The following is a 16,593-nucleotide window of genomic DNA, read 5'->3' as shown; positions in this document are numbered from 1 at the left end:
ATCGTAGTAAGCAGTAGTGATAATGTCGTAGTGAAAGCTTTTAATAATGATGCATATCTCATTGTGGAAGCTTATTTTTCGGTGGGAATGTCGTAGTGAAAGCTGAAGTCAAATCAGTATGTGCGCCTCTTAGTTTTGCGCGTGACATGAATACCTGATCTGATTACCATTTTCTTCATCATATTCGTCTCGAGTACAATGCTTATGCTTACACCAGTAACAGTGCAGCACCACGTACATCGTTCATCGTTCACCGTTCGCTAGTGTCTATTGAAGCTACTTGTGCTAATTTTATCGGGGTATCCTGGCATTGTTCGCGATTTTTATCTAAAACATAAATAAATAAGTATCTTTATGTAGTAATAGTAGTAGTTATTTATAGAACTAATTAAAAAAATGTGATAGTAATTATCTCTTTAACTAAAAATCAAGTGATCTTTCCAAGTATTATAACTATTACCTATTATGTCCATGGTACCATATATTTAATATCTCGAAAAAAAATATCTAAAAAAAATTTAGATCACTTCTATTTTTTTTCTGAAGATTTAGATTTTTTTTTATTTGCTGAAGATTTCGTTCATCACTAAACTAAATGTTACTTATCCACGTTAAAATAAACGTGTTAGGGAACGAAAGTAATTATTTCAAACTGCAGAGAAAAAAAATCTAAGAAAAATATTTTATAAAGACCAAAAATATATTAAAACCTAAAATAAAAGTTATTATTATTATTATTATTATATATTTTTTATTATATTTATATTATAGAAGTAGTTGATTTTAACTTATATATTTTAATTTGTCAATAAATTCTTATCTAATAAGAATTTACTGAATATGTGATAAAAATATATAATTAATTATCTTATATTAATATAAAAATAAATCAATTTCTACAACTTTTTTATCACGTGAGGTGACAAAATAGAGGGTTGTGATTGGTTATTCGTGTAAAATTATTTTGTGTATGTTTTCATTATTAAATAAATATAACAAATATCCTATTAAATTTTATTTTCCTGTAACACGTGATTTGATCATTATTTAACACGATTTTTTTATTCTCAAATTGTCATTTAATTATTTTCGTTTTAGTAACCATTTATCATTTACGCATATCTTGATAAATAAAATGTCCACTCTACGTCAGTGCGCCAGTTTTTCAAATGAACGGGTCTCTCTTTCGTTAAAAAAGAAAAAACAATTTTTAGAAAATCTTTTTGTATGTAGCATAATCAATCATTTCCCTTTCTTTGAATGAATTGTCTCAAGTGGTCAATGGTCATATTTATTTCAGCCTGAATATTCCATGCTACAGCCGTTGTGATTATTTAAGGAGCAAAAACTTGTTCTTTTCCACAGATCTAGAATTCGCCATGGATGTTGAAGGAAGAGCCAGCAAGGGAAAGCCTCTCACTCTGAACCTTGAACAAGGTCAAGAAAAGGGTACCCAAAATGATGATTATGGTCTCGCTTCTGCTCATACCATTGACCGAGGTAATACACTAATACTTCATCTATATATATTCTATACCGTGCTAAATTCTGTTTAAATTCTTCTATTTTTATCTTTTATATATTCTTTGGGAGTGTTTAAATTTATAAAATTGTCTAGTCACTGCATATGAATATTGGTCCACTAACCTATTAGAATCGGGCTAGTGATGAAAGATTATAGTAGATGCATGAAAAATTAAATTTGATTCTTTTTGCTGTCATTGTAAAATAAAAATGATTCATCCACAATAAAGATATGCAGTTTCCTTGACAACTGAGAATTGAGATTCTCCAATTTTCATGATGAAATTGTTGATTACAATTTGCAGATTCGTGGCAACAAGTAGGGTTGATGCTGGTGACAAGCTTCAATTGCGGGTGGATATTAAGTTTTTCTAATCTGTGTTTGTGGCCATTGGGTTGGACTTGGGGTATCATATGCCTTATTGTTGTGGGATTCTACACTGCCTATGCAAACTGGCTCTTGGCAGCATTTCATTTCATTGATGACCGCAGATTCATTAGATACAGAGATCTTATGGGATATGTTTACGGTGAATTTTTCATTCTTTGCATGATATGATAAGAGTGCCTTTGCAGTGATAGTTTTATAATTAGTTAATTAAATTTTAACTAAAGTATTCCTTATTTTCACAAGGCAAGAGTATGTACCACCTCACCTGGGTTTTCCAGTTTTTGACCCTTCTTCTTGGAAATATGGGTTTCATCCTCCTCGGAGGCAAGGCACTTAAGGTAATTAAAGTTTATGTTATAAATGCAGTTTATTTAGAACGGACAAATGATGTGAAAGATTTTCACTATCATCCAATTCCAATAGAAAAATATCCAGATAAAATTTTTAGATTTCTGTAATAATTACTTTAAAAGTTATAGTAGTATTTAAAATACTTTTCAATTAGTTAACTGCTGAAAAAATATATAAAATGAGAATTCATAAAAATGAAATACGTCCACTAATTGAGTTTATTACAGAGAAAGTGGTTATTAATTTACTGCAGGCAATAAACTCAGAATTTAGTGATTCTTCCCTGAGGCTCCAATACTACATAGTCATCACAGGAGCTGCTTACTTCTTTTATTCCTTCTTCTTCCCAACAATATCTGCGATGAGAAATTGGCTGGGAGCTTCAGCGTTGCTCACTTTCACATATATAATATTTCTTCTAATTGTTTTAGTTAAAGATGGTAATTAAGTATATTAATATTTTTTTTTTTTGCTGAGTTGGTATATCAATTGTTCTCTTCAATTAACTTGCTCTCAAACCATAAAAACTAGCGTTAAATTGTTTGCCCCAACTATTATTTGTGGTTGGAAGGAAAATCAAATTCGAATAGGGATTACGATATTAGCGGAAGTGAAGTGAGCAAAATTTTGGATGCTTTTGGTGCCATCTCCGCAATCATTGTTACCAACACCAATGGCTTGCTCCCCGAAATTTAGGTCATATTTTTATTATTTTTTTTTCCTTAGACAAATTAATTGTGCTAGCACACGGCTCAAGACTTGTCGTGATCAATAATATCCTATTTTACTATAGTATCAGGACAATTTTATTTCTAGTTGAAATGTGACATGTTTCATGAGTATGTATATCAATTTTTGTTAGCGTTGACTTTCGTGCCTTAACATTTACGAATTTGGGCTGACCTACTATTTGGGTTTTGGAGATCATTATACAGATTAAACTTAAGCCCAATCAATACATCATGTTAAATACTTTTAGGTAATTTTTGACAAAACTAGTTGAGAGTGAAAAATTATTTGATAATTGAAAATTGGAAAATTATCTTATTGAATTTAATAAATATTTGATAAAATTATTAATCAAAATAATTAAAAAATGTAAAATTACATAAAAGATAAAAATAATAAAATTTTACCTTAAATGAGAAAGATTAAAAAGAAAATCTAATATCACTATTCAAGAGGATGTAACTAAGTCAGTTTATTAAATAGGATATTTGAGTTATTATAAGACTTACTCGATAAAAAAAAAAAAATCACTATCCAAGTAAATGTATAAAATAGAAAAGATTAATTTGCTATTTGTATATCTACGTACATATTATAAATAATTGGATTATGTGAAGTTGTCTTTTGCAATTTGAATGTAGTCCACGCTACGTAAGCCAGCAGTGAAGAACATGAGGAAGGCCCTGTATTTGCAGTATACAGTGGGAGTTCCGTTCTATTATGGTGTTACCGTAATCGGATATTGGGCTTATGGAACAATGGTGTCGGCATACCTTCCAGAAAACTTAAGTGGTCCCAAATGGATTAATGTCCTCATCAATGCCATCGTCTTTTTGCAGTCCATAGTCTCCCAACATGTATGTAAGATATTTTAGCATAGGTGGCTAGGTGCTTTGTGTCAAAAGAATATGCAGGTTTTAATTACATGATTAATTGAATTTGAGTAAGATAAGGATAAATAAAATATCTGACATATTGAACGGTGTCTTTTTGTTTTTATGTTAAAAATTGCAGATGTTTGTAGCACCAATTCATGAGGCTTTGGACACTAAATTCCTAGAAATTGACAAGCCCATGCATTCAGGGGAGAACTTGAAACGCTTATTTCTCCTACGTGCGTTTTTCTTTACAGGGAACACATTCGTTGCTGCAGCCTTTCCTTTTATGAGTGACTTTGTAAACTTTCTTGGCTCATTTTCACTCGTTCCTCTGACCTTCATGTTCCCTAGCATGGTCTTCATCAAGGTTACTTTATAATTACACTACAGAAAACGAAGCTTTAACTGACGAATTAATTAACCCAATTAGAGTTAGTCAAATTTGGACACACATATCATTATTATTTGACTTAATTTTGCCTCAATGTTAGGTTAAGGGAAGAACAGCTAGAATAGAGAAGAAGGCGTGGCACTGGTTCAACATCGTTTTTTCTTTTCTGCTCACAATTGCAACCACAATTTCAGCAGTACGGTTGATAGTCAACAACATCCAAAAGTATCATTTCTTTGCAGATGCATGATTGCTGATATCATTCAGCTGTATGGCTTAATATCGGTTTGAATTAGGCCAGCAGTTATATAATATAAAAAAAAATACTGTATATATTCGGTGAGCTTGAATAGTTAAAAGAATCTTAATAAATAAAATTAAGTTAAAATGTAATTTTTATTTTATTTTTTTAATTTATTATTTTAGTCCTCTTATTTTTCAATTGAAAATTTTTGTTCTCTATTGTTAAAATAATCAGTCATTTTAGTCTTCTATTTTAAAATTTAGACATTTCTTCTTCACTCTTTAAAAATATGGGATTTTAGTATTTTTTTAATTTTAAATTTGATTATGTATTTTTTAAATTTTTTTAATAAATTAAGATAGTTAACAGTTAAATAAATTTAAAAAATATTTACCATGTGAATAATAAATAGACACATGTCAGTTCAAATATATAGATCAACATTTAAAATTGAATTTTTTAAGAATATGAATAAAATATCTCAATTAAAAAATGAAGGACTAAAATCATGAATTTTTCAAAATTGGGGGATAAAATTTCTCAAATAAAAAATAAGAAAATTAAATCATAAATTTAAGAAAGTAAAAAAAACAAAAATTACATTTTAATCGTAAAATTATTATATTATTGACTAAATGAATTTATATTCGTTTATTTTTTTCTATTTAACTTTGTTCTTTATTTTTTTAAAATTGTTTTTAATCTTTTATGTATAACAAACAGTGCAACATGGTCCCTAATGTTACAATGGTAACAGAAAACGTTAGCTAGTGTGACATGGCCGTTAACTTTTCACATTTGACATCTAACGTATAATTTTTTTTTCCAAGTTGGTATTTTTATTTATTTATTTGAAAAATAATATTGGAGGGAGACTGGCATTTGACTGCTGGGGTTAATTGGGTTAAAAGGGGATTCTTCTTCAGCACATTAAAAATCAGGGTTCCTAGGTTTTTGTAGTTCTTCCCCTAATTCTGAAACTAGAGAGCCATGGAATAAGTGCGTTTGCGTGTAGGTGCCTCATTGTGTCTATAGAGATTTTGCGGTTTTCAGAACCACTTGAACAACAAACAACATAGGGAGGAGGTTTCCGGGTTGCAAACATTTCATGTTAAGTTGTTTGAGTTTTGAATTTTTTTTGTTGAAAATAGATTAGGAATCTAATCTGATTATTGAATCATTTTTCATGTTAGAAACGGGTTGGAGACACCAAATGTGGGTTTTTTCATTTGTATTTTGAGGAGATTGTTGATAAAAAAAAATACAAAATTAAAAGACATGCCTATTTTGAGACAAAGGAGAAGGATATTGAATCTCCAGTATTCATTGAGCAGCAGTAGAACACGGTTCAAATTCATTATTATTATTATCTGTTGTTGATGTTAGGGATTATTATAGTTTTGCATTATTCATTGATGTTTTTTAATTTGCCCAAGAGAAGGACCATTTTGAACATCTTACAAACATAAAATCTCTTTGAACCTTCTTCAAGGGGAATTTGTGAACACAATTTTGTCTCGGTCAACAGAATTTTGTGTTTTCACTCAATAAGAAAAACAATGAGAGACCAATTTGAACTTATTAAAAAAGATTAGGGACCAATTAAACCTTTTTATAAAATATATATGAGGGATCAATTTAAACCTTTTTAGTCGTACTTTTTAATTTTTTGAGTCCTGACTGTGTGTAACGACGTCGAAAGCAACGCCGTTTGATGGCAAATCAACATTTTTCTTTGAATCTATCAACGGAAGTTACAGAACAGTGTGACATAGGAATCAATTTAAATATTTTTTTTTTAAAGAATGGCGATTGGAACCAATTTGAATCATTTTAAACCTAAATGGACATGAATTTTTTTATTATCAAATAGTGATACCTATTTTTATCAAGTAATATGAATTGACATTAATTGCTATAATTTATAAAGACACACTTTTTATAAATTATATTTTTTTTACTAATTTAACAATTAGTTTTAACATTCTGTTTAATTAAGTATAATAAAATTACAAAATTTCATTTCACTATTTAATCTTAATGTATGATAAAATATTTTAAAATATAATTAAATATCTAATATATTTAATTATATTTTAAATATCTAATATTAGATTACCTATTTTTTTATGTTAAACATAGATTATAATACTTATTCAAATTATGATTTACGTTTTTTTTTTCAACTTTAAAAAAATAAATTTGTAATTAAATATCATTGATGAAAGTTAAAGAAATTTTTAAAAAAGAAGAAGAAAGGAAGCTAAAGAAACCATTCTTTAAATTTTTATATACTTATAATTATTTAATTACTTTAATTAATTATATATTTTTTCATCTTAGAAATTATAATTTCTTTCTTAATTTTTTATGATATATATATATATATATATAATACTTCTTTTATTTTATTTTGAAAATATTAAGTTGAAACAATTTCAATTGATTATATAAAAAATAATATTTTATATCATAGAGAAGTAAATATAAAATAAAATAATTGTTTAAGCTCCTTTGAATTTATAGTGAAAAATACATTTATGAATTGTTTCAAACATGACTACTCTTCATCAAACTCATCACACATTATTCTTTTGTTGTTAAGTTTTTGCTTATTTCAACCTTTAAAACATTATCAAATTAACCTTCCATGATTTTCACTAAACTTATTATGTTTTACAAATATAATAATCATTAAAAAACAATACGTACTTAGTCTAGAAGATTCAGAAAATTAAATACATATATTGCAATTACGTACAAACTTTTCATGTTCTTCCTGTAGTACTACGTCATTGACTCGAAACATTTTTTTGCACCTTGCATTCATGTAAGACAGAGCAAAACATTGGAGGTATATTATTAATTATTAATAAAAGGTTGAATTCAAATATTCATTAATGATTAATGATGCTATTAAAACTCATTATCCTTCCATAAAAAAAACTCACTATCCTTTCAACGATAAATAATAAAAATTTTACCTTTAAAACTCGATCACTTTGTATTAAATAATTAATTCACTAATTAAGATTCCCTCTGTTCTCTACTACTGTAAGTAAAAATAAAAATAATTTCAAACTTATCAAGAAGTTGGTTACTTTCATTAAATTGTGTTAATCTAAAACATTTTTTTTTCTAAATTACAATTTATTAGAACTTAATATCAAATATAAAAAAAAATAATCCTATTAATGAATTTTTTTTATGATAATTACATTAAATAAGATAAAGTTAGTTAAATTTTATTTATATTTGAAACAAAATAATAAGTAATTATTTTGGCTTTTAATAAAGACCAAAAGGGATATGATTTATAACATAAATAAAAATAATATTTACAAATGTAAATGCATAATAACCAATTAATAATCAAGGGTTAAGTCAGTTAATTGAGCAAAGTAGTTAATTTTATAAACTCTCTAATACTGATTTATGGATAAAAAATAATTAATAAATAAATAAATTCAAATAAGATGCCATCCAAAAAAATACTCATTAATGGTTTCATTAAAACCCATTTTCCTTCCCACAATAAATAATAAATTGTGCATTTAAAATTCATTTGTTATTAACTTACTGATCAATACCATGATATATACAATAAATAAAAATTAAAAAATTAAAAAGAATTGTCTAGAGTACCCTTATCCTATGCAGCATTATACGTAATTTTTGCTTTTTTATATGCTTATATAAAGTGTTTTTTTTTATTTTAAAAAAGCAGTTATGTTTTTTTTACGAAGTAATTCCATTTGTTTTTCTTTAAATCATTTTTTAAATGATAAATCTTTTTAGAATTACTTTTTAATGGTTAAAATTATCCATTATGGCTTATGCTAGCAGCATTTTCATGCAATTCCGCATTCTCTTGCGTGTAATTATTTTTATGCATATACCACCATTTCTTTTTAATATTTCTTTCCTTTTTTTTTCTTTAACAAAGTAATCAAATTACACTAAGTGATTGATTTATTAGCAGCACAAATTCTAAGTCTATTCAATGGAGAAGTATGCATGTGTGACAGTGAGAAAAAGCTTTGTTAATTGGTAAAATGTTTGGACAGTTTGTACACGATTCTAGGTTTAAATGTTGTTGTTGTCATTGTTCACAACATAAAAGATTCAGGATTCTAGGTTCATTATATTCAAATAGTATGTAGAAATCTGATATTTATCTCCTATTTTTCTCTGCTCCAATTTCTTCTATATTTTACACTCAAACAAATATAGTGTAAGGAAAGTGTGTAATATGATTGATTAATTGATTGATCTCTTATAATTTTTTTTTACTTTTTAAGGAAATAACCGTATGTTATAAATAAATATATCTGTTGTGCGGTGGTTCAATTATATGAAGGTAACTGCTCAAATACACATACACACAACATACATCTAAGTAAAAAGTTAGTTATTAAAATTAAAATTATATGTGGTTGGATGAATATTAAAGTAACTAATAAGGGAGTTATTTTTCTATCGTGGTTCCATATATACAGCAAGTTAAGGACGCAATACAGATGACAAAAAGGATCATGAAATATTTAGTTGCTATAGTTGAATTAGCATGTATCTGGCATCCCCTGGAACCCCTCTCGTAATTTACAAACATTCTTATAACATCTCTTTACGATGTTTTTCTCTCTCTATTACATCAGACAATATTTAATTATTATTTTTAATCTTAGCTGTATAAATATATACAGATGACTGAAGCAGAAGTTTGACCTCTTCAAGTCTCACAGCTTGAAACGATTGAACCCTTTTCGGACTCAACAGCTCCAGAATCATGATCTTCCTCATTTCCCTCCAGTACTCACCGTACGGTGCAAAACTCACGGTTGAACCGTTATATCCTAAACGGTTCGCAGCGTGTAACGAAGGCCTGCCAGAAAAAACCGAGTCACGGTTTTTGAAAATCTCTCTGGCCATCTCAGTAGAGGAAACTACCAAGGTGGGTATTGAACCCCAGCTGCAAGAACATGAGTGGCCCATGCTTATTCGAAAGCTGTTGAAGGGTTCGATGGGACAATGTACCAAGCTGGTGAAGGGTAGTTTTCTTGGCTTGTCTTTTCTGCAGCACGCTTTCTCAGGTGTTTAACCAGTGACGAGGTGAACAAGAGTGTTAGGAAAACAAACACTATGAAAGGGATCATTGCTATTGGTTGTTACTATTATACGAACACGCTTGAATTGAATGGCATTCATAGCAACAATTATATGCTACGAGTACGACGGTGAAGACTAACAACTAGTGCACGCCGCCTTGTAAATGGAAGAAGAAAAACTAGGCACGCCAAAGTACGTCCGGTTAATTGTTAAATTAGCTTTTAAAGTGACGTGTGGTTATTTAATTCTTCAATTCTATAAAAAAATATTATTTAATTTTTTTAATTATATAATAATTATTTTCTTTAGTTTATGATATTACTTAGTGGCGCTTATTTTAATTCTTAAAATTATAAAAAAATATAAAGAAGAAATATTTAACATTTAATACTTCTAGAGATTAAATAATATTTTTATAATTTGGAGACAAAACTAATTTACGTTTACAATTTTAAAGAACAATTTTATGTATTTCCCGATGTAACTCGTTAGACATACCTGCACATAGTATCTTAACAGAATAATGATATATAAAACTTTATTTATTTTAAATACTTTATCAATTTTTCATTTTTTTTCTTCTATCATATCATAAATTCTATTTTTTTCTTTCTTACTAGGTATCTCCTACCACAATGGTTATTTCATGAAACATTTTTCATTTTAATATGTTACACGAGACTTGGAAATATGAATCAGAAAAAAATACGGAGCATGAAAATTTGAATTCTAAGTTTCTAACTTTAGATACGTTTCTACTTTCTATGCACTATCACCGAATCTAGTATGGTAACCAATCTTTGGGTTACATTGGTTTCTATTTATGTATGTATATTATGAGCTGCTAAACAGTACAAATAGATTAAGCATGAATTATGTGCGAAAGGATGAGTTTATCTTCAGTTTGTTTAAATTTATTTATTAAAATAAATATTTATATATTTTTTAATGTATTTGTCTAAGTTATTTTTGTTAAAAAAGTAAAATTTTATTTATTTAAAAAAACAATTTTATCTGATTCTTCAAAAAACAATTATATAAAAAACGTTATTTTAACATTATCTTTTTAAGTTTAACTAAATTTATTATACATTTAATCGGATAAGTTTAAATTTAAAAATGTGAAATCAAAGTAAATTGACAGAATTCACTAAATAAGTTATCATAAATCATTTTAGGAGTTACAAGAGATTGATCTTGGGGTTAAAGGGAGAAGAAGAGAGAGATAAAACTTAGGTTTATATTTTTTTACTAACAATAACTAATAAATTAATAACTAATATTTGTTAATAAAAAAATCATAAATTATTGTTGTCAAATTTGTGTTGAGTTATTTATTTCATTAAAGTTATGTTTGATAAAATATTTAAGTTAATTTTTATTTTTTTTACTAACTAAAAAAGTTATTTAACTATTTGATAAATAAGTTTTTTATATCTTTTTAGTGACTTTCAATATTTTTTGAAATATTAATTAAAGTAATATTTTTTTAAAACTAACTTCTAACTTTTTATATTTTTTTCACTTTTATTCTTAATATAATTATTTATTTTCCTTGTTACATTTTTAAATAAATTATGATTTAATTATTTTTTTGTCATTTCAAACTTTTAAACTATTTTAACAGTTAATTTTATCAAACACTTATATTTTAATAAGTTAATTTTTTAATTATTAACTTCTAACAAACTTTCTAAATTTCAACTAATTTTTTAATTAATTTTATCAAAGAATTTCTCAAAAAGTATATATGTCCATACTAATATGATGATATATACTAAATGAATCCAATACTAATAAGTTGATGTAGTAAAAAAAAATGCCACTAAGTTGATGCGCTAAAACAAATACCAATAATTTCTATTTACTTTTGATTTGTAAAAGTAACAACTGTAATATTAAACCAAACAAAAATTTAAGTAGAAAAAATAATTATAATTTTTGTTTCAGAAAGTGATAGGTGACCTCGCCGTATCATCACCAAAGTGCCTATGAATTTGATTCAATGAACCTCTAAGTTGACATTGAATTTAATTAAAAAAAAGTTTAAATATGAATTTAATTTATGTAAGTGGACAATTTTTAAATTTTGGTCCTTTTAAGTTTTATGTTTATTTTTATTTTCTGCATGTTTATGTTTTTTTAATTTTAGTTCGTTTATATTTTTTAATATTGATTTCCTAAAATAAAAACTTACATAAATCAAAAATAAAAAAAAAAAAACAAACTTATACAAGTTATAAATTCAACTTTAAGCACGGACTTTTTAGCTTCTTTTGAAACATAGCGATCTTTAAAAGAAAAAACTAGTCGTCGGCATTTTTGCAATATTTTATTCCATTCCGCAGCTCCACCAAACCTAACCGAACCATGGTTAAAAGGATTAGCAAGATTTAACCATAGTCTACATTAGACAGCACAATCCAGCCACTCGAACAAGATGCTCCAATGCGTTGACACGTGGACGGGGAGATTTCATCCCAGCCGCCTCCACGGTCGTTATTATTAGGCTAACATCGCGTTTAGGGTTCCTGAAGCCGAGGCTCTATCTTCCCAAAATCATATAATTCTCTTTCATCTGAATTTTCCCTTTCAAATCTCTTCCTTTGAAGTTTTCGTAGTTCTCTGCATCATGGAGATGGAACGCGTCTTCGAGTTTCCTCACACTCACATGGATCGGCGCCCGAGAAAGAGAGCGAGATTGGGCTGGGACATCCCTGAGGTCCCCAAGGTAACTTTTTGATCCTAAAATCTCAGATCTGATTTTTTTCTTCTTCTTGTTTTGCGGTTTTATCTTTTCTGGTTGTAGATCTGGTGGGATTTGTGTAGATTAGGTATGTTTGGTTCAGGTAACGTATTTTTTGCATCATAGGATTTGTGTGACGATTTTTTCTGTTTTGTTTGATGGATCTGTTAGGTTTTTCCCTTTTAATTAATATTACGGAACTGTGTACCAGTAAATAAGTTGATCTGGGTTCTTTTATTCCATTTTTTTGTGATTAGTCTGTGTTATATTTTGGTATTGTGCTAGATTGCTGTGTTTTGTGAGCATGGTGTTTGTGATTCTCCTTACAGTTTTTTTGTCCTTGCTATATGACGTTTATTGACATGAATCACTGTTTTTGTTTACATATGTATCTGGATTTTGTTATAAACATACATTCTGTGGTTTATATCTTCGGATCTTTCATTTTCAAATAATAATATAATAAAGTTTCTGGATGATATCATTTGTAAAGAGGGGAACTGTTATGTACTTATGTAAGATCTAGTCTTTGAAACCTTATATTAGTGGAATTTAGAAAATGAATTGTCTGTCTATTAACACATTCTAATATGAATTATGGAAATTTGTTTCAAGACTCAATTTTTATTATGCTCCCGATAATTTATTGTGTGTACTGGATCACCCTTGTTTAATTCATTGTCAGTTTTTTTTGGGTTATATTCTGAGGTGGTGGTGAGAGCATAGGTTGAGTTAATGACAGTGGGATGACGTTTTGTTTTTAACTATGAGTGGTACATGAATGGATGGCTGTGTGTAGGCTCAGGTAGGATTGTTTTGTGGACAAGATGTTGGGACTATTTCAAGCTTTGCTCCTTCAAGGGGTCCCTCAGAAAATACCACTAGTTCTCTATTTGTTAAGCCAGTTGCTCGAAATGGTTCTCCCCCTTGGCGAGATGATGACAAAGATGGGCATTACATGTTTGCGCTTGGAGAAAATTTAACTTCTCGCTGTAATTACACTTTTACCATCATTAAGAAATTTACATTCATATATATCATCATGGTTATAATTTTAGAGCTGTAATCATTTGCTTGCAAAACACAGAATTCGGATTCACATGCATCCTCACACCCTTAACTTTTAAATGTACGCTTAATATTTTATGCCATTTTAATACCTTAACTATTCAATCCTGTTCCTGTTTCAATTGTAAGATTCTTGTTTTTTTAAAATTATTTTATGTTTTAAGGTGTAAATCAATTGTAAGATTCTTGTTTTCTTAATTATTTTTATGTTGCAAGGTGAAAAACATTTTTGGAATTATATGTTCAAATGGACATTAGAATTCACTGTGTTGGCTAGGCTTGCATTGTTGATACTTTTTTCCATATCATGTTTGCAGATAAGATACATAGCAAAATGGGTGAAGGAACTTTTGGGCAGGTCTTAGAATGCTGGGATAGAGAAAGGAAGGAAATGGTTGCCGTAAAAATTGTCCGTGGTATTAAGAAGTATCGAGAAGCAGCCATGATAGAAATTGAGGTGTTGCAACAGCTTGGTAAACACGATAAAGGAGGCAATCGGTAAGTAATTTTAACTTAAATTTGTCACGTATGCATACTACAATGAAGATCCTTGATTCCATTGCATTGGTTAAATGGGCTTATTCCTTGCAGTTGTGTGCAAATACGGAACTGGTTTGACTATCGTAATCATATCTGTATTGTAAGTATTTAATTTGTGATGGAATCATTTCCCCAATTTACAAATAATTTGGGGGTTAAGACAACAGTGAATTTAAATGGTTTTAACAGGTGTTTGAGAAACTTGGACCAAGCTTATACGATTTTCTTCGGAAAAACAATTATCGCTCATTTCCCATTGATCTTGTCCGTGAGATTGGCAGACAACTATTGGAATGTATAGCATGTGTGTAGTATTTACTTGAACTAGCTTCTTTTTGAGCTATTTCTTCCATACATTTCACTTTGTTTTATCCTTAACTGATAATGGCGATACGTGCTGTAGATCTAATATACTGTCAGACTGTGTTGTTTTTGTCAGTGGGTTAGGTTTCTAACTGTATCTTTTTATGAATTTGCAGTCATGCATGACTTGCGCATGATTCATACTGACCTGAAGCCTGAAAACATACTACTAGTTTCACCAGAGTATGTCAAAGTTCCTGACTACAAGGTACTTTTCTTTTTGCCTACCTGCGATTATTTGTTGTTTTGGAATTGCACTATACATAATACGAAGAGCAGTTCCTGGTTGATAGGGGAGTTATTAGGAAGTATTCAGGATAGTTGGTTATTTGTAATGACAATTATGTTCTTTCTTTTTATGGTAAAAGATAATAGTTGGACCTGGAGGATAAAAAATGAAACCAAGTATGGAACTACCCTTTTCTAGCTTTAGCATCGATTGATCAATCATTGACATTCATTTTATTTTTACAGAGTTCATCTAGATCACCAAGTTCCTATTTCAAGAGAGTTCCCAAATCAAGTGCTATAAAGGTTATTGATTTTGGCAGCACCACTTATGAGCGAGAAGATCAGAATTACATTGTATCAACTCGTCATTATAGGGCTCCTGAAGTTATCCTTGGTATATATACATACTGTAAATGCTGTGGAAAGAATGCCTGTCTAACTGTGTTTTGCATGTTGACACATGACAATCATGAGAAGGGCTATATGCAAGCTAAAGTTGATTTTGGCAATGATGTTTTAGGACTTGGCTGGAGCTATCCATGTGATATCTGGAGTGTGGGATGTATCTTGGTTGAGTTATGCACGGTATGTTTGGCTCTCTCAAATCCTGTATAAAAAACATATTTATCCATCTCTTAGATTCTATTCCATAATTTGTGAATTTATATTACAGGGCGGAGCTTTGTTTCAGACTCACGAAAATTTGGAGCATCTTGCCATGATGGAAAGGGTACTTGGTCCATTACCACAGCCCATGTTGAAGAGAGTCGAGTAAGTGACATACCATGCGAACTTAATCTCAATTGATTGATCCTTAAAATATGATAAATAAGTATGTATTGTGTCATGCAAATGTTTAGCCGACATGCTGAGAAGTATGTTAGAAGGGGTAGATTGGACTGGCCTGAGGGTGCAACCTCAAGGGAGAGTATCAAAGCTGTAATGAAGCTTCCTAGGCTTCAGGTTTGTTTAATTAAGTATTTGCTTTCTGATTTAACTATATGAATGATTTATATATTATTATATTGACTTTAGTTGACCCTTTTCCCTCCCAAATATATGTAGAACCTTGTAATGCAGCATGTAGATCATTCAGCTGGCGATCTCATACATCTCTTGCAGGGGTTACTTAGATATGACCCCTCTGAAAGACTTACAGCCAAGGAAGCTCTTAGACATTCCTTCTTTATGAGAGATCAATTTAGAAGATAATTCACTTTCTAAGCTGCTGCATCATCGTTGACCTTCCTAAGGGATTAACTTTAGAAGATGTGGGCAAATGAACTCACCTGGGTGATGGCTGGTTTTTCCTGCAGCTGTCTTCACTCCTGCTGAAAAATCCTCATTTAGGAATTTTTGAATTGATCCGAATTCAAAGTACAGAAGAAAAAAATGCTAATGTTGTGGTGAAAATTGTAGCTTTGTGCTCACAAATTTAATTCTCCATTTGAGGGTATGAAATTTAATAATTTTATTATAGAAGTTTTTTTTTTGTAAAATTTTAATACAGTATGTTTAAATTTTGAATACAGTTTTTTATTTGATAAGTTGATAAAAAATAATATTTTTGTTGGATATAATTTTTTAGCATTAATAATATTAAATGAATTGATATAATTAATTCTTCATCACTATTTGGATTAAAATATTAGGTGAACGTTTAACAATTTATACAATAAAATTTAAATTTATTGTCATAGTATTTTATAATTAATTTTGATAATATTTTTGCTGAATATAAATTTTATTAGATTAAGTTTAATTAATTCCCGACCGATTTTAATAGTTTTTAAAGTTAGTTTATATTACAAAAAAATCATTGGCATAAGTGATTTGATATATAGATTCTTTAACAAAAGTTTAAGGTTTAATTTCTTATTTGAATATGGAGTTATGGTTGAAGTTATATTTTATTCTAAAATGGGTTGATCGAGTGAGAGAAGAATTAATTGGATGTCGAATAGAACTCCAAATATCTTTTGGTTAAAATAGAAATATTCAGTCAATTTTTTGAATTGAACATAATAA

The 16,593-nt window shown here is 28.8% G+C and overlaps 2 protein-coding genes across 3 annotated transcripts; both read left to right on the top strand.

Annotated features, from left to right (window-relative positions):
- The first annotated feature begins 1,241 nt into the window (after positions 1-1,241).
- Positions 1,242-4,657, top strand: LOC114392935 (proline transporter 1-like). The gene is made up of 6 exons (XM_028354200.1): positions 1,242-1,500; positions 1,830-2,054; positions 2,159-2,253; positions 3,637-3,852; positions 4,010-4,240; positions 4,365-4,657. Exons 1-6 carry the CDS (start codon positions 1,380-1,382, stop codon positions 4,512-4,514), a joined length of 1,038 nt encoding a protein of 345 aa, XP_028210001.1. The 5' UTR covers positions 1,242-1,379; the 3' UTR covers positions 4,515-4,657.
- Positions 4,658-12,148: 7,491 nt separating this feature from the next.
- LOC114393404 (serine/threonine-protein kinase AFC2-like) lies at positions 12,149-16,107 on the top strand. Of its 2 annotated transcripts, XM_028354744.1 has the most exons (11): positions 12,157-12,348; positions 13,163-13,355; positions 13,749-13,929; positions 14,023-14,071; positions 14,161-14,275; positions 14,451-14,542; positions 14,809-14,959; positions 15,086-15,150; positions 15,239-15,336; positions 15,426-15,528; positions 15,631-16,107. In XM_028354744.1, exons 1-11 carry the CDS (start codon positions 12,250-12,252, stop codon positions 15,775-15,777), a joined length of 1,293 nt encoding a protein of 430 aa, XP_028210545.1. In that variant the 5' UTR covers positions 12,157-12,249; the 3' UTR covers positions 15,778-16,107. The 2 variants fall into 2 exon arrangements, with proteins under 2 accessions (XP_028210546.1, XP_028210545.1); XM_028354745.1 differs by lacking the exon at positions 13,163-13,355 and having other exon boundaries at positions 12,149-12,348; positions 15,631-16,094.
- The last annotated feature ends 486 nt before the right edge of the window (positions 16,108-16,593 follow it).

The sequence above is a fragment of the Glycine soja genome, chromosome 17 (genome assembly GCF_004193775.1).
Source record: "Glycine soja cultivar W05 chromosome 17, ASM419377v2, whole genome shotgun sequence".
NCBI classification, from domain to species: domain Eukaryota; kingdom Viridiplantae; phylum Streptophyta; class Magnoliopsida; order Fabales; family Fabaceae; genus Glycine; species Glycine soja.
The sequence above is the reverse complement of the archived record's forward strand: the minus strand, read 5'-3'. Positions and strand labels throughout refer to the sequence as shown.